The sequence below is a fragment of the Cetorhinus maximus genome, chromosome 3 (assembly GCF_964194155.1).
Source record: "Cetorhinus maximus chromosome 3, sCetMax3.hap1.1, whole genome shotgun sequence".
Lineage (NCBI taxonomy): Eukaryota > Metazoa > Chordata > Chondrichthyes > Lamniformes > Cetorhinidae > Cetorhinus > Cetorhinus maximus.
This window is the reverse complement of record NC_135881.1, coordinates 88,360,507-88,383,138: the sequence shown is the minus strand read 5'-3', so window position 1 is coordinate 88,383,138 and position 22,632 is coordinate 88,360,507. Positions and strand designations below refer to the sequence as shown.

Here is a 22,632-nt window from a genome sequence, read left to right as displayed (position 1 = left end):
ATGATTATAGGATTTGAAAGGGCAGATGGAGAGAAGCTATTTCTTCTGGTGGATGTGTCCAAAACAAGGGGCAATAACCTTAAAATTAGAGCGAGGCTGTTCAGGCATCATGTTAGAAGGCATTTCTTCACACAGAGGGTAGGATGAATTGTGGCTCAGTTGGCAGAACCCTTACCTCTGAGTCAGGATGCTATGGGTTCAAGTCCCACTCCAGGACCTGATCGTCATGGGAGGACTGTTCATGACGTGGTTCAAACAGGTTGATAATCAGCCTTCCACTCTATTCCCCGAAGGGAAAAGTGTATATAAAGATGCACAAAACAATCACAAAGGATGGCGGAAATTTGGAACTTTTTGCCCCAAAAATCCAAGCAGGCTAAGTCCATTGAAATTTCAAAGTTGACACTGATAGATTTTTGTTAGTCAAGGACATTAAGCAATATGGGAACAAGGCAAGTAGATGGAGTTAAGGTATGGATCAGCTATGATCTACTTGAATGGCAGTACAGGCTCAAGGGGCTGAATGGCCTATTTCTGTTCCTACGTTCTGATGCAAAAGTGGACAACCCCAAAATAAGTGTTGTCATTTCCAATTAGGAGAAAAATTTTACAATTATATAGCACCTTTCAGACAGGATATCCAAAAGTGCTTTATAACCAGAGATACTTTTGAAGTGCAGTTGCTGTTGTAAAGCAGCCAATCTGCACATAAGATCTCACAAGCTGCAGTGAGATAAATAACCAAATACACTGTTTTCGTTATGTTGGTTAGGGAATAAATGTTGGTCACGGCACAGAGACAACTCCCCTGCTCTTCTTTGAATAATGCCATGGGATCTTTTACTTCCATCTGAGAAAACAGAAGAGATCTTAATTTAATTGGATATCTGAAAGACAGCACCTCCAAGAACACAGTACTCTCTCAGCACTGCACTGAGCTGCCAGCCGAGATTAGATGATCAAGTCACTGGGGTTTGAACCAATGACCTTCTGACTCACGAGATAAGAGTGGTGCTACTGAGCCACAGTTAACAGTTACCTAGAAATTTAATGTGAATTAATATTCTAATTAATATCAATACAAATAATAAGTGTATAAATAATTGTAATATATTAAAATAATATGTGGCAATATTAATATAATAAAATTAGATAAGAGATGAGAATCTTCAAATATATGAGGGACTGAGCTCCTGAGGTTAATATACCATTACAAAATTAAGAGTGATCCTTGGTCTTACTAATTAATTAGGCCATTAATACATTCCACGACCGATTTTAAAAAAAAACTTCCAACCTTTCTAGGACACTAGATAGGTGAACATTTGATTGCAATAGTATTTAAAGACATCATTATTAGCCGAGGCATAGAATATAAGAGCAGGGAGGTTATGCTGGAACTGTATAAAACGTCGGTTAGGCCACAGCTAGAGTATTGTGTACAGTTCTGGCATCCGCATTATAGGAAGGATGTGATTGCACTAGAGAGAGTGCAGAGGAGATTTACCAGGATGTTGCCTGGGCTGGAGAGTTTTAGTTTTGAGGAGAGATTGGATAGACTGGGGTTATTTTCCCTGGAGCAGAGAAGATTGAGGGGGGACGTGATTGAGTTGTATAAAAATATGAGGGGCATAAATAGGGTAAACAGGAAGGAACTTTTCCCCTTGGTGGAAGGATCAATAACCAGGGGAGCATAGACTTAAGGTAAGGGGCAGGGGGTTTAGATGGGATGTGAGGAAGTATTTTTTCACCCAGTGGGTAGTGGGAATCTGGAACCTACTGCCTGAAAAGGTGGTAGAGGCAGAAACCCTCATAACATTTAAGAAGTATTCGGATGTGCACTTGCGACGCCATGACATACAAGGCTATGGGCCTAGTGATAGAAAATGGGATTAGAATACCAAACACATCTTCCTTTCACCCCCCCCGGCGGCATTCCGCAGGGGTTGTTCCCTCCGGGACACCCTGGTCCACTCGCCCATCACCCCTTACACCTCAACGCCCTCCCACAGCTCCTTCCCATGCAACTGCAGAAGGTGCAACACCTGCCCCTTTACTTCCCCCCTCCTCACCCTCCAAGGACCCAAACACTCCTTTCAAGTGAAGCAGCACTTCACTTGCACTTGCCTCAATTTAGTCTACTGCATTCGCTGCTCCCAATGCGGTTTCCTCTACATTGGAAAGACCAAACACAGACTGGGTGACCGTTTTGCAGAACACCTTCGGTCTGTCCACAAGCATGACCCAGACCTCCCTGTCGCTTGCCATTTCAACACACCACCCTGGTCTCATGCCCACATGTCCATCCTTAGCCTGCTGCAGTGTTCCAGTGAAGCTCAACGCAAACTGGAGGAACAGCACCTCATCTTCCGACTAGGCACTTTACAGCCTGCCAGACTTAACATTGAGTTCAACAATTTCAGATCATGAACTCTCCCCTCCATCCCCACCCACTTTTTCCAATAATTTATATTTTTTAAATATATCTTTCTTTTCCCACCTACTTCCATTATTTTAAAATGTATTTCCATCCATTGTTTCATCTCCACCTTTTAGCCTATTTTGATCCCTTCCCCCCACCCCACCTCACCCCCACTAGGGCTATCTGTTACTTGCGCGTCCTGCTTTCTACCCTTAATGTCACCATTAGCACATTTCTTAGCTAATATCACCACCATTTAACACCCCTTTGTCCTTTTGTCTATGACATCTTTGGCAATCTCTCCTTTGCCTCCATCTATCACTGGCCCTCTACCCAGCTCTACCTGAACCAACACCCCTCAACCAGCTTATATTTCACCTCATTTCTATATTCCTTCAGTTCTGTTGAAGAGTCATATGGACTCGAAGCATTAACTGTATTCCTCTCCACAGACACTGTCAAATCTGCTGAATTTTTCCAGCTATTTTTATTTTTGTTTTAGACTAGTTAGGTACTTGTTTGACCGGCGCAGACTCCATGGGCTAAAGGGCCTTTTTCTGTGCTGTCGACCTCTGTGACTCTATCAGTCACACAGAGACTGCCGAGTTTATCCAGTTTCCTTCCCCACTATTCAGGCCATTGCCACCGTCATACACAACAATGTAATATGCCATTCATAAGGTCATTTTGTAAGCTACCTTACCTATCATGTAAACGATACATGTCCTAAACTGCAGAAAATGCTTGGCACATTCAATGAATTTACATAGGTGCCATTAATCACAATAAAGGAATATTTTCTTCTTCCACCCTGTCCCTAACATCACCCAGCCAACTAATAGAAAGACCTTTTCAAAACCTGGCACAGAATGAAAAATTCTCCATCATTCTTTTTAGAAATGTTGAATACTGTAACATTTAAGAATGCAAAGCTTGGAGTAGAGAAAGGGTAATTGGCCATTCAAGCCCATCCCATATTCCACAACCAGCAACCCTGCTGTAACACCTGTTGATTCTCCACTTTAATACAAAGTTTTCTTCTTCCCAGAAAGCAAATCAAGGAGTGCTATTAATATTTCAGACATTTAAACTTCTTCTGAACAGACTTCCATCATTAACCTTCTTTGCTTCAAGATTAAATTCCCTCAATCTGCTTCTGCAGCCACTGGATCACAAACTTGGAACAATTTTACACTTTTTTTCCTAAAGAGAGTTCAATAGTTTTCTTTAATAGAGAGAATTGGTACTTACCACAATATATCACATTATACCACAATTGCCAGCTCCTGGTTGACACCCAGGAATAAAAAGGATGCCATTCCTCATGACATCAATGAGGGTCACTTACTAACTGATATCAGTTGAGTACTATATTACTGCCTGCCTCATCTGAAACATTGGATGTCTTAGATATGCCATCTTAGATAGCAATTTCTTCTTTAAGATATATTCATTTGAAAGGCTTATTTCGCAAATCTAAAGGGGAGAATACTCTGTATTTTAGAAACCGAGTTGCCTTCATATCTTTTATGTGCCTTCTACTATGTCCTACAAGAGTGAAAATGCTGAATTTAAGTTTGGCTGAGGATTCTCTCTTGCCATTTTGTAACTAATATTAACAAATCCAGAATGTAAAACTGTATTTTTTTTAAACAATAAAGCACATATGAGAATCACAGGATGAAAGGGTGGAAGTGCAAAAAGAAAGGCAAGACTGAATAAAGTTTAGTCACTGCTAAGGTGCATGGGGCTCCGCCTTAACTATCTAGTGTGTTTTGAAAATAATTCCAAGAAAAGCACCTAGTGGCAATGTGCCAAGGTTGCATGTATTGCCCCATTTAAAATCAGTATCAGAGCAGGGACACAGGAATTCAAACAACTAAACATTGTGATCAATTCAAATTCTGGCCAAGTGCTCGACCATATGCATCTGATTACTGTTTAATTTACCTCCCGCCATAATTCTGCATCATATACAAATTCTGATTTTTGATTTCTGGAATTGACTTGCTTGCTGTATGTGTGGGGAAATATGACACTGTTGTACATGAGTTATAGGAGTAGGAAAATCTGCAACAAGATAGTCACATGTCAGAGCCTACTTGTTTATTCAACTGAGTTGTGGCCTAGTCAACTAGAGGAAAGTTTAAGAGTCAGGATCAATTAAGTTCTTGTCACAGCCTTACAGCACACTCATTAATTTGTTATATGCTACATTAATTTACATAAACAATGATTATAAATGAGTGAGTTGATTGCACGCTGAATTGCAGGCTTAAGTAAATTAAGACTGTCGACACTGCAGAAATACTGCAGTCCATCAACAGTACATTCAGTTGATATGCTTAAACTCACTGAATCTTGAGCTTTCTAAGCAGCGTTTCTGAATACAAAGAGTATAATCTCCATTACTTGTTTAAAAATTACAATGCACATTGTTCTATACTCTTCTCAATATGCTACAGAAATACATCTTCAGATATTAGTTTCAAACAATATATGCTGCTTCCTGCAGTAGGACATACAAAAAGTTACTGTGATCCAGTTTGTAACACAGGTAGAGTCCTGCATTCCTGCTGAAACAGAATTTAATGAAGACAAGATGACAGCCAAATCAGAAGAAGTGATAATAATAAATCAAAAGTACAAAATCTGCCCTCCAATGTATGCATTCTGTTATTTTGCTTTATCTGAAATTTAAGTAAATGATACAAAAAAATTAAAGTTAAAAAGATTCATCTCAAGTATTCAATACAATGTATTCCCATTTTCTATGTACCACCATGCGACAATATCTACTCTTTTTTTTTCTCTAATAGTTGCATATAAGACCCACTAAAATTAGCCACAGCCAGAATGTTGTCCAATCAATTTGGAGTTGTACAAAATGCTTCAGTTTCCTGAACTAATGAAGGTTATCCATAACAGATAGTAATCAATTAACAAAGCAATAATGTCACAATGCCTGTATGAAAATACATTTGCCAGCATTATATTTAATTGAAGTTCTCCACCACTGCCAACACTGATGATATTAGTGATAACCTTAGCCTTGAAACTTATCTTGTAGCCCCTTGCTGCAGAAACCCAAGAGCTGCATAATGTTATAGTATTTTAATATTCAATGCCAGGACAAGGAAAGACACTTATGCATAATTGAATTTAAAAATAAAACAGCACACACATTTATTTGCAATCCTAAAGCACATTACTGAATTGGATGCTTACAAGTGACTAACATAATAAAATTGACAAGTTGAAGAGAAATGCACACCTGACTTTTAAATGACTAACGTCACAAATGCAACTTTTGATGGACCTTCATTTTTCACCAATTCAATTCCGCAGCACCAACAGCCATCAATAATTCATGGGAGCCCTGATAGCAAGTGCCAACAGGGCATGATAGAGTTCGATCCTACTCTCAACTGATTTCCACATAAACACTTTCCAGCAGAAATAATATGATAGTAATTAGCAGGGGGAACTGGGCTTATTTCTTCTTTACAAGGGCTGAAGCAAATAGTAACACAGACCTAGTGCCTGGTCTCATACACACTAACGTAGCAGAGACCTTTGGCCATGATGGTGTGAAGCTCGAAGTGTGTCTTAATTTTTACAATTGTACAAAATTCTTACTAACCTCAAAACACTAATGTACAAACTGCCACATTGATATTTAAGCAAAGCACTGCAGGGCATCATTCGTATGTCTCATTATGACCAGGATAATTATTATTTGAAACTCAGCAATTTACCAAAACAAGAAGGAAAATAACTTAAAACATTTTATGCAAGCTGATTGCAAGCATACGGTGATTAGTAATATAATTATCACCATTGCCAATTTTATGCCAGTTTGCATAAAAATACAGATTACGAAAAATATATGAAGTTGTAGGTTTAGAGCCACACAAGTACAGCAGCATAGTGGTTATGATGCTGAACTAGTAAGCCAGAAGCTTGGAATAATGATCCAGGGACATAAGTATAAATCCTACTATGGCAGCTGGTGAATTTAAATTCAGTTATTTAAGTAAATCTGAAATGAAAAAGCGAGATTCAGTAATAGTGATCAAGCAACTGGATGGTCATTAAAAATTCATCTGTTCACTAACGTCCTTTAGGGAAGGAAATCTGCCAACATTAACTGGTCCGACTAAGTGTGACTCTAACCCATAGCAATGTGGTTACTTCTTAACTGCCCTCTGAAATAGCCCAGCAAACCATGCATTAAACTGTTACAAGAAGCAATAATCTCACTGGATGGACCACCTGGCACTGACCTAAACACTGGACACAGTCAACCATGCAAAGTCCTCCTCTCAACCCTCTGCAAACTTGTCTGAAGCTGTCCCCCATACACTAGTCAAGCAACAGCCTGATAAGGCATACTCTCAGAATCATACCTTTCAGCCATAGTCCCAAAAACCTCAATCACCATCCCTGGATATGTCCTGTCACACCGACAGGACAGGTGTCCAGAGGTAGTGGCAGAGTGGTATAGAGTCAGAAGGGTGAAGCCTTGGGAGTCCTCAACATTGATTCCAGACCCTATGAAGTCTCATGACATCAGGCCAAATGTGATTGCCACCAACCACCCTCCTTCAGCTGATGAGTCAGTACTTCTCCATGTTGAATACAACTCTAAGAAGCACAAACACTACTTCTGAGAAGTAATCAACCTGAAACATTAACTCTGTTTCTCGCCACAGATGCTGCCTGATCTGCTATGTTTATCCAGTTATTTTTGTTCTTATTATAAAGATAACGTTTTTAGGCAAAACGGAAATCATCTTATACACGAGTAATATTTTCAAGGGAATGGAATGAACTGTTATTCCTGATCATAAAGTTGGTGTCAATCTTTGGGTTGCCTGAATATTTTTAACAGAGAGAGAACAAGGGGGAAAACAACACTTTTTTAGGATGAGAGAAAGAGGGGGTTTAAAAAAAATTAGCCAACTGCTTCATACTTTACATGAAAGACTAAGTGGAAGGATGGGTGCCTGTCACCCTTTGAGAAAAGGATAGAGGGAGCTGGGGTTGGGGGGGCCGGAAAGCCTGCCTGCTCAGAGGCAGGGAAGGGAGGCAGAGTGGAGAACAGGGCAACTAGAGTCCGAGGTAGCCTCTGACATGGTGGCAGCAGCTGGGACAGGAAAGGTGAGCACCCTACCCACTCTCCCTGGTGGCAGCAGAAGCCCCTTCCCTCCAGGATCATTCAAGGATCCCAAGATACACTACTGTAAAAATGGGGACTACTTCCTGAGGATCTTGCCAGACAGCAGAGTGGGCGGAACCCATGAGAAGAATATTGGCAACAGTGAGTGTTGCAGATTTCTATTAACATATTACTGATAGAAGTTTTTTTTCCATGTTCCAGTTCCTTGTCGTCATTCTGCATCTAAAGCTTTCTTTTTGTATTATTTACTATGCCAGTTATGTGATGCACATTCCATTTCCATTTATGTTCTTCAATTCGAATTGTCAAACCAGTGGTCATATTATTGCTATGTAATAATTAATTTCAATTCCAGCTCATTTCCAGTTGTAATTTATGATTTTGATTATCGCCGTGACCACAAATAGTTTCTATTTATGCACATGATTTACCCCTACCGTTCCTCAAAAACTAAGGTTGACTTATACACAGGATATATGAAAAACTAACGATTTTTTGGCCAAAATTCGGGGGTCAACTTTTACATGAGATCGATCATTACTCGTGTATATATGGTACATCGCTAACCACTGCCAAACTCCTCTGATGTCTGTTTTCTAGCCTTTGTATCCTCTGCCTCTAATACTCGCTTACTAATTTTCTGTCTTTTATTTCGGGCTTTGCCTCTCTCTCTTCTGAATCTGTATTCAGGTTCACATGCCTCTGTTTAATAGTTTAAACCATCCCCAGCAGCAACAGCAAGCTTTCCTGTGATATTATTGGTCCTGGCTTTGTTTGCAAATCTGTCCCATTTGTCCTGGTCCCAACTCTGCCAGGGCCGGTCCCAATGCCTCAGGAATCTTAAGCCCTCCTTTCTGCAACATCTCTCCAGACGTGCATTCATCTGCACTATCCTATTTCTGCACCAATAGCGTGTGATATTGGGTGTAATCTGGAGATTCCTAGCTTTGAGGTCTTGATTATTAATTTCTTTCTTAGCTTCCTAAAATCCTTCTGCAGGACCATCTCCTCTTCTATGTTATTGGTAGCAATATCAACCACAACCTCCGGCTATTAACCCTGCCCCCCTCACAATATTCCGCAACCACTTAGTGAGATTCTTGATCTTGGCATCAGAAAAGCAATATACCATCGTGGAATCATCTGCAGCTGCTGAAATGCTGGTCTGTTCCCCAACTGTAGAATCCCCTATCACTATTGCCCATCTTATCTTCCTGTTCTCCCTTTGTATAGCTGGTGCTAAACTCCTCAGAGGAACCATCACCCTCACCAGTATTCATCAGCACTAGATACTGGTTAGAGAGCAAAGTGCACTAAGGGGTTTTTTGCACTACCTGCCTAATCCTCCTCATCTGTCTAGGGGTCACCCATTTCCTATTTGCTGGAACACTCTTCAACTACGGAGTGATCCCCTGCTGAAACATGCTATTCCCCTCGCGCTCGGTCTTGCAGGTTCTTTGCAGTGACACCAGCTGCTTTTCAAGCTGCAAAACCTGGAGCTTGAGCTCCTTCAGCTGATGACATTTCCTGCACCTCTGGTTGTCTAGGACGCAAGTAGTGTCCTGGATTTCCCATAAATTAGACATTCAGTCATAACATTATTTTAAACATCCTAATGCAAAATTAATTGGATTTCACTTACATTTGTTCATCTATTTCTTCTATCTGTCTATCCAAACGAACTTCTTCATCATCTTCTGCTACAATAGCTTCTGAAACCTTTAGGCAACAAAAAAAAAGCACCAATTAATAAAGATGCAGAAGTGTCCACTATTGATCAAAGCAACAGTTTTAAATTGACATATAAAATATTTAAATTTCAAGGAAAAAGTACTTCAGGTAAATCTGCAGCATTTTAATTCTAACATTAAGGAATTGAAAGGAGAAAGAACTGACACTAAATTGAAGCTATCATAATAATGCTTGATGGTAGTGAGCAAAGCAAATCAGATGTTGGGGTTTATTAACAGGTCAATATCGGGCCTAGTTAGCCCTTTATATATCATTGGTTCGACCACATTCAGAATACTATGTACAGCTCTGGTCGCCACAGTACAAAAAGGATATTGCAATTATTGAAAGAATACAGAAGAAAGCAACTAGAATGAATGAGGGAATGGAGGGATTGGATTATGATCAACGATTACGCACATTAGGCATCTCACTGAAAAGGTGGTTGTGAGGTGATGTGATTGCTGTCTTTAGGATTCTAAATGGACCAGGAAATATAAACCATGACAAGCTGTTTCATATAATACCACATATAAAATATGAAAACCTGTGTTTTTAAAGTACTTGGTAAAAATATTATTTTATGTACTCATGTAGGTTTCAGCCAAGCTCTCCATATTCTGACAGAAGACTCAGTTAAGCCCCTCTTCTCCCAGCCCCCCCACACACTTTGTAATCAGCCCTTCTCCCCCAGCCATATATTTTCCCTCTCCCCAAACCCCTCACCCACTCCTTCAGCAGCCCCTCTTCCCAATCCCTTCCCCCCCCACTCAAATTCTCACCCCAAACCCTCTTGCACCAACTCACTCAGAAGCCCCTCTATCAAACCCCGCTCCCCCCTCATTCACTCAGCAGCCCATCTCCCCAACACCCCCCGCTCACTCGTGCAGCAGCCCCTTCTCCCCAAACCCCTCCACCCTCTCTTATTCAACAACTCCAATTCCCAAATCCTTCCCCCCACTCACTCACACACTCCAGCCCCACCCCAAAAGCTCTCCACCTCCTCCAAGTCATTCAGGCTGCAGCCCCTCTCCCCCAACCATTCACTCAGCCGATCCGATTTACAAACCCCTGCCTGCCAAACCTGTGGAGGCTGGAATTCCACTGCCTACATCTCCTCCCCACCACTACACGGGGTCTGCCGAAACTGTGGCTCCACCAAGCAGTCAGCAACAGAACGCATCCCTCCTGTGGGATAAGTGACAGCATCCAGGTCTGGGCTGGGGCAAGGCTGAGTGACAACTCGCCCTTGTCCTGCTCCCAGCTTTGTTACTGGAGGAGATTTCAGGCTAAGATTCTTTGCTCAGGGCCTTTGGTTGCGTTGAAGGCCTCGGCTACCGAGGGAAGGCGGAGATCGGAAAAAAAATTAAAAGTGCGGAATTCCATTATCCAAAAGTCAGAACTGTGTCAAATGGCAGAAATTTCCCATTCCTGTAAAATGTAAACCATGACAAGCTGTTTCATATAATAATACATATGAAATATGAAAACTTGTGTTTTTAAAGTACTTGGTAGGATTCCCTGCCATTTCCATTTAATTATAATTAAACAATGATTTAAGTTAAAACATTTAAATTAAACATCAAATTACCAATGGAAGCATTTTGTTCAGTTCAAATAAACCAACAATTTAAATAAAGCGACCTTGATTCAAAAGGATTAGAATCTAATCTATTATAAATTATGTTGATTCAATCTCATGTTTGAGCAGGCACTAAATATTAGACGACACAAACATTAAGGAGGAAGCACCAGATTACCACCTTTCGGATATGGAAATCACTTAACCTGTCTATATCCCTCTGCAGACTCTATGTCATCCTCACCGCTTGCCTTCCCACCTATTTTTGTGTCATCCGCGAACTTGGCGATAGTACATTCACTTACCTCAACCAAGTCAATATATATTGTAAATAATTGCAGCCCCAGCACTGATCCCTGTGGCACTTCACTAGTTACAGGTTGCCATCCTGAAAATGCCCCCCTTATTTTCAACTCGGTCTTCTATTAGTTAGCCAATCCTCTGTCCATGCTAATATACTACCCCCAACACCATGGGCTTTTATCAAAAGTAGCTTTATGTCTGGTACCTTATCGAACGCCTTTTGGAAATCCAAATATATTACATCTACTGGTTCCCCTTTATCTATCCTGCATGTTACCTCCTCAAAAAATTTTAATAAATTTGTCAGGCATGATTTCCCCTTCGTGAAGCCATGCTGACTCTGCTTGATTATATTATGTATTTCTAAATGCTCTGCTATTGCAGCCTTTATAATAGACTCTAACATTTTCCCAATGACAGATGTTAAGCTAACTAGCCTATAGTTATCTGTTTTTTGTCTCCCTCCAAAAAAGGAAGATAGTGTGAAAACCCAGGTCAGGCGACCTGGTGTGCAGCGCCATAATCAGGGAGTGTGCCAGGCAAGGGACAAGGGAGAGGGGACATGGAGAGGTCCCAAAAAGGGGAGTGGGGACAGAGAGAGATCCCAAAAAGGGGAGAGGGGACAGGGATTGGCTGCAAAGGAAGCCCAAGGTAAGGGACAGAAACAGGTCACAGCTAAGGAAAAAAAGAGGAGTAGGGCAAGAGTCTGCAATTAGAGAAAGGACTGCAGGTAGCAAACTTTAAGTGAAATGGGCTCACGAGAAACCCTGATAATCGAAGAGGGCTTAGAAGCCCTGAAGATCCAAGAAGGCAGCTGAAGGTTGATGACTCTGAGTGGGCCGTTGGGGCAAAGGTTCCCCTCAGGAGAAGTGGTGTTCTGCTCGGTGAGGCCAAAGATCTGAAGTAGCGCGCATGAGTTGGTGTTTAAGTGAACTTGGGAACCCAAGGGAATGAATCTCAGAAGGCGAGATTGAAACCCTGTAAGGTGGGCCAGTTGGAGCAACTTTTGCCAAGGCAAGATCTCCGAATGTGAAGATTGGAATCTGTTATGATCCCAGCTGAGGTTACCTCTGAACAAGCCTGATCCCAGAATTGAACCCAGTTTGATAAATCCTAACTTTTATTTATTTGTTTGTTTAGATACGTGGAGAGTACTACTGAACAGAGTCACAGGAGTCAGCTGATGAACTTCTAACAAAAGAATAATACAATACTCCTTCACCCACACCTATACAGATATATACAGATTTGTAAAGATAACACAAGTTACAAAAGCTATCTTATACTTTAATGTTCAGAGTAAATACACTGTCCATGTAAACCTATGGCACGTTGTGGTCAGACGCCAACACTCTGAAACCAAGTGACAGATGCCACCTCAACCAAATGCTATGGATCTCCCCTCAACCCCCAGGCGCTTGTCACACCATGAGCTAACCAATCTCACTGAACTCTGTCTTTCACACGAGAGCTTCCAATCTCCACTTTCCAAGAACTCGCTTTGAAATCTTCTCCCAAACAAATGCTTTTTCTCAGACACCTTCCACAAGGGTTCACCTCCAGGGTTTCGAACTCTCCTTCCGATGTTCCTCTTCCTTGGGTCGCCACAAGCATTCAAGCTGTCTTTCACGTGCGCGCTCTCACTGACTCAGCCGTCAACAGTACACTACTGCGTCACATACCTATGGCAAAGAGTTACAGACCTTCAGCCGTCGCTTTGGACCTTGTTGCTTCTTGCAAGCTGTTCCCGCTTTAAATCTGCTTTCTGCAGCTTTTGTCTTCTTAAATCTGAAGCTTGGAGCCTTTTTCTCTGCCCCTCACTCTTAACTTCACTTAACAGGATCTTTTCCAGATTCCTGTCCTCCTTTTGACTAGAAGGTCTACTTTGGACGTTCCCCTGGATCCAATCCCCTGGATTTTTTTTGGGTTTTTTCTTTAGTTTGCAACTTGCTAACTGTCCCCTTTGCTCCAGTCTCTCCTGGCAGTAACTTCAAAACCAGCTGAACTCCAACAGCTTCCAAAACAAACTGCTGTCTTTAGCTTTTTTGTGTGTGTGCCTGTGGGAGGGACCTGCCTCGCTGAACTCGTTGCTAGGCAACGGCATTGTTTTTTTCTGCTCGTGTTTGCTTAATTTCTCTTTAGGAATTGTAAAATTCATTACAAATGCAGACGCCTTTTTAAAGTGAAACTAAGTCTCAATTTGACCTTTCTTAACACACACATACAGAAGTAAAAATCAAACTTAAACTTTAAAGCTAAAACTCATTCCAACACCTACAAATACCAATAACTTACTTAAACTGTCTCTATTTCTGAATAAATTCCTTGTGAGAGAATCAAGAGTTTCAGTGAGATTGGCTGACTTACAGGGCAGAATCGTCCCAGATTTGCACAAAGAGTGGTAGCGGGCAGGAAAAAGGATGTTTTACCCACTGGTTGCAATGGCGGGTTTTCACACCGTATCATCCCAATTCCAGCATGTCCCGCCTCATTAATGCTGCACTCCCAGAAACACGCTGGATCGCTGGCAGGGCACCCTCTGATTCGCCCGCCCCACTGTCGAGGCCTTCAGTAACCCGAGCACCATACTTAAAGGACCCCCTGCACAGAGCTAGCACAAGGGATCAGAAGTTATTGCAAAGTCATGGCTGCCAAAGGGAAGAAATATGCTGCCTCCAAATTTAGCGACGGCTCCCTCTGAGCACTTGCTGGATGCAGTGGAGGCCCGCCATCAAGTCCTCTACCCCTGTTCTGGGCCAAGACCAGCAAGCACGGTCAACAATCCAGTATGGGAGGTGGTGGCACTGGTGGTCAGCGCCAATGCCCTGCAAAAGAGGACAGCCACCCTGTGCCGAAAGAGGATGAATGATCTCCTCCATTCCGCCAGGGTAAGTCACTCTCAACTCACGCACACTCACAAACCCATCACATATCCACAGGGATCTAATTCACTGCCAGTTCAAGGGACATCACTATTCACACTCTTTCGCACATTTTCATCTGTCCTGCGGATCGTGACCTCATCCCACTCATGGCAATAGACACATGCCAGGCATCCGTCTTATCTGGCCTGGCATGCATCCTGCTTACACTCCCTACAACTGGACAAGCTGGCACACAACAGGTTGCATACTGGTGGAGGAATGCCTGACATCAAGGTCCTCACACACTTTGAAAATAGAGTCATCAGGCTGGCCAGCAACGATCTGGACCATTCCTATGTGGATACTGAGGATGGTGGTGCTCAACCAAGTGAGGATGCAGCAGTGCAACATCCATCAGGTAACCACGCTGTGAGTCAGTTCCCCTGTTTCGCAGCCCCCTGTCATGGACTAATTATCTTTCCTTGCTTTCGCAGGCACATCTGGGAAGCAGCTGAGCAGGTCCATGAGCCAGGGCCAGGTTCTCGACTCATGCCTCAAAGAAACTTCTGAAGATGAATCCGATGGCACCCTAATTGAAGACCCGTCACAGCGCTCACCCACACCCTGCACCAATGCGGAGACACACACCTCGGTGGGACCTAGTTCTACAGCGGCCTCAGGGTCACAAGCTGACGAGCGCATCGCATCGCCTGTTCAACAGCAGGCAGTGTCAGGGACCTCCGAGGCTTCCAGCACTTGGAGAGCTGCTGGAGGCCAGAAATCTGCTGAGTCCAAGTCAGATGTGGAGCCTCTAGACTCGGTCATACCTCGGTCACTGGAGTTGCAAAGGCAAGCTTGGGAACATCAGGGAGGGATGTCCCCACCGTTCCCCAGATGGCAAGGCACGATGGAAGAGTCTGTACACTTTCACTCTTGAGGCGATAGTGCCAACACACCAAGGTCAACATTGGTAGGATGGCAGATGCCGTGAAGACCTTGATCCAGAACATCGGTCCTGCACTGCTGCGCGGGCTGAACTTCATTGTTGATGCCATAGTTGCCCTCCAACAGTGTCAATGCGAGAGAGGTGCAGGGCAGCTCGATCTCACTGCAGCTTCCCCTTCTCCTCAATGAGTCAGCCAGGGGCTTTCAGGCATTCATAGGGAGGAGGTTCAGCAGGTGCACACTCTGGGGCCATCACCCAGGTGAATCCTCTATTTTGAACATCAATTAGAGGAAGCACCGAGGGTGGCAAGGGCACAGAATGTACACCGGGTGGGGACTTTGATGTCCATCACCAAGAGTAACTCAGTAGCATCACCCTGACCGAGCTGGCCAAGTCCTAAAGAACATAGCTACTGGGCTGGGCTTGTGGCAGGTGTTGAGGGAACCAACAAGAGGGAAAAACCTACTTGACCTCGTCCTCACTAATCTACCTGTTCAAGGTGCATGATAGTGTTGGTAGGAGTGACCATTACACAGTCCTTGTGGAGACAGAGTACCAACTTCACAATGAGGATACCCTCCATCGTGTTGTGTTGCATTACCACCGTGCTAAATGGGATAGATTTCGAACAGATCTAGCAACTCAAAACTGGACATCCATGAGGCGCTGTGGGCCATCCTCAGTCGCACAATTGTATTCAACCATAATCTCATGGGTGCAGCCTACCCTCACTCCCACCCCCAATCTTTTCTCCCACACCGTCCCCTACCCCCACCCCATGCCTAGGGCAATCTGTCACTTGCTCATCCTGCTTTCTACTCTTAATGTCACCATTAGCACCTCCTTTAGCCAGTATCACCACCAAAAACACCCCTTCGACCTTTTGTTTATGACATCTTCCGCAATCTCTCCTTTGCCTCCACCTATCGCTGGCCTTCTATCCAGCTTCAACTGTCCCACCCCCCTTAAACAGTATATATTTCACCACATTTTTATTTTTTTTTAGTTCTGAAGAAGAGCCATATGGACTCGAAGCATTAACTCTATCTTTCTCTCCACAGATGCTGTCAGACCTGCTGAGTTTTTCCAGCAATTTTTGTTTCTGTATGCTATTAAATGACACTTACTCAGCAATAACCTGCTCACTGATGCTCAGTTTTGGTTCTGTCAGGGTCACTCTGCTTCTGGCCTCATTACGGCCTTGGTCCAAATATGAATGAAAGAGCTGAACCCCAGAGGTGAAGTGAGAGTGACTGTCCTTGATATCAAGGCAGCATTTGACCGAGTGTGGCATCAAGGAGCCCAGGCAAAGCTGAAGTCAATGGGAATCTGCAGGAAAACTCCCCACTGGTTGAAGTCATACCTAGCACAGAGGAAGATGGTTGAGGTTGTTGGAGGTCAATTATCTCAGTCCCACGATATCAGTGGAGTTCCTCAGGCTAGTGTCTGAGGCCCAGCCATCTTCAGCTGCTTCATAAATGACCTTCCCTCCATCATAAGGTCAGAAGTGGAGAATGTCGCTGATGATTGCACAATGTTTAGCACCATCCTCGACTCCTCAGGTACTGAAGCACTCTGTGTCCATATACAGCAAAATCTGGACAATATATGGGCTTGGTCTGATAAGGGCAAGTAATATTTGAGCCACACAAGTGTCAGGCAATGTCCATCTCGAACAAGAGAGAATCCAACCATCTCCCCATGACTTTCAATGGTGTCACCATTATTGAATCCCCCGCTATCAACATCCTGGGGGGGAATTACCATTGACCAGAAACTGAACTGGGCTGGCCATATAAATACTGTAGCTACATGGCTGCAAGAGCAGGGCAGAGGTTGGAATTTCTGCGGCAAGTAACTCACCTCCTGACTCCCCAAAGCCTGTCTAACATCGACATGACACTAGTAAGGAGAGTGATGGAATATTCTCCACTTGCCTGGATGAATACTGCTCCAACAACACTTCAGAAGCTCGGCCACCCAGGGCAAGGCAACCCACTAGATTGGCACCATAACCAGCACCTTAAACATTCACTCCCTTCACCACTGGCACACAGTGGCAGCAGTATGTACCAAGATGCACTGCAGCAACTTGCCAAGGGTTCTTTGACAGTACTTACCAAACCCACGCCCTCTACCAGCTAGAAGGACAAGGGCAGCAGATGCATGGGAGCACCACCGCCTACAAGTTCCTCTCCAAGCTACAAACCATCCTGACTTGGAACTAAATTGCCATTCCTTCACTGTTGCTGGGTCAAAATCCTGGAACTTCCTCCCTAGCAGCACTGTGGGTGTACCTACACCACAAGTTATAACAGCCACCACCACCACCTTCTCAAAGTCAATTAAGGATGGCTCGTCCATGCAGTGATGCCTACTTCCCGCAAACGAATAAATTAAAAAATAATCAGCCTGGGGAAGTTGGAGCTTTTCTCATTAATGTCAAAAGCTTTAATGCATAAACTAATTAAGATATCCAAGATTATGGGTGGCTATGGAAATGTAAGTCATAATAGATTGTTCCCATTGCTTGGCAAGGCATGCCATGACTCAGCACAAACTTAAAATACCCAAAGCTATGAAAGCTATCGAATTAATCCCAAACCCCAACTCTTTTCAATTAGCCCTGTAAACTTCAAGTGCTTATCCAAATCTCTTGATCACAACACACTGTAAAAAAAAAGTCTCATGGCACCTCTGGTTTTTTTTTTTAAACCAGCCACCTTAAATTTTTCTCTTCTGGTTACCAATCACTGAAAACAAGTCTTCTCTTATTTACTCTTTCAAAACTATTTGTGATTTTTGTCATGAAGCTATTAATGTATATAATATTATTGGAAAATATTTTACTTTTAAAATAGAGGTTTAGTCTTTGGGTGTGTCGCAATTGAATTAAAGCCAGCTAGTTTGGGTGCTTTGATGGGTACTAGTTTTGAGATGTAAGAAAGGTAGAGCACATTTGCATTTTTTGAATAAAGCATTCAAGAAGGCGAGTGAAATCTGGCACAAAAACAAAAATACCTGGAAAAACTCAGCAGGTCTGACAGCATCTGCGGAGAGGAACACAGTTGACGTTTTGAGTCGGTATGACCCTTTATCAGAACTAAGGAAATAGAGAAATGAGGTGAAATATAAGCTGGTAGAGGGGGGCGGGACAGGTAGAGCTCGATAGGGGGCCAGTGATAGGTGAAGACAAAGAAGAGATTACCAAAGATGTCATAGACAAAAGGACAAAAGGGTGTTGACAGTGGTGATATTATCTAAGGAATGTGCTAATGGGGACATTAAGGGTAGCAAGCAGGACAAGCAAGTGGCAGATGGCCCGAGTGGGGGTGGGGTGGGGGGAAGGGATCGAAATGGGCTAAAAGGTGGAGATAAAATAATAGATCGAAATAAATTTAAAAATAGTTGGGAAAAGAAAAATATATTTGTAAAAAAGTTATAAATTATCTGGCACCTAGCTAGCAGAGATCAAGCAAGATGTTTATATTACTAATAAAATTGGTACTATGAAAGGGGTTTTATTGTTAGAAGAGGCTGGTGATACAATGAGCATTTACATTTAATGAGCTCTGCTAGGTATAACTTCAGCAGTTTTGTGTGCGCCGGGCAGAGGTAATGTAAGATCAAAGTAGCTGTAAGCCTACAACTGTCACCACAAGAACCAAAGTGAAAGGAACTTCATTTTGAATTCACAAGGTGAAAATGCTTTGCCTGGTATCTGGTTAAGTCTACGGGTTGCTGTTGCCTTAATGGAGATTAGTTTGGGAATTTGTTAAAAGTTATGATAGTAGTAATTTGTAGCCATGTCCATATATTTAACTTGTGTAAATTAATAAAATGTTTAATTTAGTTTAATATAAAACCTCTCAAGAGCTGGTGGTCTGATTCCTGAATTTAGAGTTGCATCTCAAACATACCACTTAAATATATAGGTTATGACAGTTGTTTAAAGTTTCCCTCTGGGGTTTTTAAATAACTCAGCTTTACCAAACTGCTGTCTCATAACAATTTTGAACACTTCTGTCAAAACTTTTTTTAACGTTCTCTGTTCCAAGGAGAAGAACCCCAGATTCTCCGGTCTCTCCACATCACTGAATTTCCTCATCTCTGGTACCAGTTTAGTAAATCATTCCTGCAACCACTCCAAGGCCTTAGCATTCTTGCAAAAGTGTGCTCTCTAGAATTGACAACAATACTCCAGCTGAGCTCAGCCAATTGTGATGAGATCTATATTTTTTTTGTCTGTGTGCATTTTAGGGGTGGAGCCATAGTCATTTTGCATCTGGGGGAGGTGACCCTTGGTTGACTGGAGACTGCAACATTTAAGGTCAGAATGTACTCTCTTGGAAGATATCACAAACCACAGGTCAGTTGAAGGGTCAGCGAACAGCAGTTAGTGAACAGTTAGTCAGGAGCAGATGAAGAAGAGTCAACTCCATGCAGCTGAAATGCTTCTGTTAGCTCCATGCTGCTGAGGGAGCTCAGATAAGCCCAGGGAACTATTGGTAGCTTAGTGCTGCTGAGGGTTTGGGCTCAGGGAAGCCTCAGTGCAGGTGGAGTGATTTGGGCTCAGTGAAGCCCAGAAGTAGTTGTTGGCAGCAACATGGCTCAGAAGCTGGTATCGTGCCTGAGTTTAGACAATGGAGTGTAGCCTGACCACACAGGGGTGGGACGCAGTCTGGGTCGGAGATCAGCTCAGCTAGAAAAGACGACCAAGAAGGTTGGACCTGGGAGCAGGTTAGAGAGAAATCTGAAATAGTGTGCCTTTTGGGTTAAGACTTTCCCTGTGGAGTTCGGGTAGAGCAGGACTGCTGTCGGCTGGTGGTCAGACTAGCTCTTCGAAGGAGCAGAGCTAAAATTCCTCATGAGGAAGACGGAGCTTTAAAGAATTTTTGTGACTCAAGGTGATGACTGTCTTCTGGGTGAGTTGCTGAGAAATTTGGGGAAGCTGTTTTGGTGCTGTCTGCCATTTAATGTGCAGCTTGTGGTGTGTTCAACCATAGCTTGCCTGTTAAGTCAGGTTTACCTCATGTTAATTCTGCATGTTAGAGTATAAGATAGAGAATTAACTGTTTGCTTCGTTGATTTTTATGTCGTAAAATTTCTTCTGTTTGTTTAAAACCACAGAATCTTGTGGCTTGATTCTCTAAGGAAGTAACTGGGATTTCAAATTTCGTCAACTTCTAAAAAAAAGTTACTGGCCTCTATCCAGATTGTAACAAACTTGGGAGTCTCATCTGGGACTGAAACGAAATTTGGGGGTCTGGTCTGTCATTGTAACAAAGTGTTTTAGAAGGGTATAGGATAACTTCCTTACTTTTATACTTCAGTTTTCTCTTCATGAAGCCAAGGATCACCTTATTTTTTGAACAGCCTTCTCAATGTACTGTGCCAGAGAGCAGTGGGATTAGAATAGGTGACCCACGTAGAATAATATAGTTTATAGACTTAATGGGCTGAATTACCTGTTTCGGTACAGTAATACTCCTATGATCATGGAATTTAATTCTCCTTCCCTATATGCTCACTTATTTGGCATCCACAGAGAAAGTTTTTTTAAAGTATCTTCAATCCACTCCCTAAAATCAACTAAATTGAATCAAGAATATTAGAAACATTTTTTGAGAGATTTTCAATCACAGTCAACCATAACCAAGGTATCACCTGGCATGCAAATCGCAAACAGTTAAAAGCAGCAACTTAATTTGTGACTTAACCTGCTGCACCCCGTTCTCTCAGGCCGAACCCTGACATTGCTATCAAATCTGCTGACAAGGGTGGTGTTGTTGTTGTCTGGCAAACTGACCTCTGTCTTGAATGCAAACTCTCTGGCACTTTCTCCTAGCTCCTCCTGGACCATGAACCCATTAGTGAACATCAAGCTACCGTTTGCAGAACTGTCATTGACCTCATCTCTTCCGGTAATTTTCTCTCCACAGCTTCCCACCTCATAGATCCCCAACCCGGTACAGCTCACTTCTACCTCTTTCCCAAGATCCATAAAGAGAATTGCCCTAGTAGGCCTATTGTATCAGCCTGTTCCTGCTTCACTGAACCAAATTCTTCCTACCTTGGCCCTATTTTTTCTCCCCATATCTAGTCTCTTCCTACCTACATCCATGACTCGTCTGATGCCCTCTGTCAGTTTAAAAGTTTCCAATTTCCTGGCCTTAAAAGTCTCCTCTTTACCATCTATGTCCAATCCTTCTACACCTCCATCCCCCACTAGAACAGTCTGAGGGCTCTCCTCTTCAGTTTCCATTGACCACCACCTGGCTGAACTTGTTCTCTTGTTGAACACTTTTTCCTTTCATTCATCTCACTACCTCAAATAAAAAGGATTGTTATGAGAATCCACAAGGTCCCTTTTGGTAGGATGTGTCGAACATTTCTTATTCAAGTTCTACTTGGGCTCCCTCCCTCAGCTCTTTCTCTGGTACATTGATGACTGTATTGGTGCCATGTCACCTCTCAGCCTAAATTGGAAAGCTTTGACTTTGCTTTTAATTTCCATCCTTCTCTCAGTTTCACATGGCCCATCGCTGACTCTTCCCTTCTCTTCCTTGACTTCTCTGTCTCCATTGTTGGAGATAGACTATCAACTAATATGCATTATAAGCTCACTAACTCCCACAGCTACCTCAAATACACACACTCTTATCCCATACCCTGTAAGGAATCCATTCCATTCTCCCAGTTCCTCTATCTCCACACATCTGTTCTGATGATATAGCCTTCCACAGCAGCACTTCTGAGCTATCTTTGCTTCCATAAAGGACCTCCCCCTCCCCACCCCATGGTTGACAAGGCCGTCGGCCGTGTTCTCCACATTTCCTGCATTTCTACTCTCACCCCTTCCCCTCTCTCCCAGAACCATGACAGGATTCCCCTTATCCTCATCTTCCAGTCCACCAGCCTCCTTATTCAACGGATCATTTCCTGCCACCGCCAGCGTGATGCCACAACCAAACACATCTTTCCCTCCCCTCCCAGCATTCTGAAGGGACTGTTCCCTCCATAGTACCCTAGTCTACTGCTTAATCAGCCCCAATACCCTGTCCCCTTCCCATGACACCTTTCCGTTCAAACACAGAAAATGTTACACATGTCCTTTTCCCTCCTCTCTGTTCAAGGTCCCAAACACTCGTTCCAGGTAAAACAACGATGTATGTGTATTTCTTTCAATCTAGCCTAATGTATTACCTGCAGTTCAAAATGTGGTCACCTCTACATTGGGGAGACCAAATGCAGAATGGGTGACTGCTTTGCAGAATACCTCTGTTCAGTCCGCAAGCATGATCACGAGCTTCCAGTGGCCTGTCATTTTAATTCTCCACCTTGCTCACTTGCTGACATTTCTGTTCTTGACCTACTGGACTGTTTCAGTAAAGCTCAACGTAAGCTTAAGAAACAGCACCACATCTTTCGATTAGGCACTTTACAGCCTTCTGGGTTCAACACTGTGGTAATCTCTGCCCCATTGTGTTTTTTTCTCTTTGCTTCTTTCAGTTTTTCTCTTATTTTTGCTTTCAGTCAGTAGCATACCTGCTCCAGGCACATCTTGTGTTTCCTTAGCCCAAATCTTCTGATCAGGATCGG

General features: G+C 43.0%; 1 protein-coding gene across 1 annotated transcript in view; it reads right to left on the bottom strand.

Annotated features, from left to right (window-relative positions):
• The window catches only part of znf830 (zinc finger protein 830), a 69,544-nt gene that overhangs the window by 5,155 nt on the left and 41,757 nt on the right, over window positions 1-22,632 (bottom strand). The window contains exon 9 of the mRNA XM_078538641.1: window positions 9,247-9,323. Coding sequence (XP_078394767.1) covers window positions 9,247-9,323 — 77 coding nt within the window. The remainder of the gene's footprint in view (window positions 1-9,246; window positions 9,324-22,632) is intronic.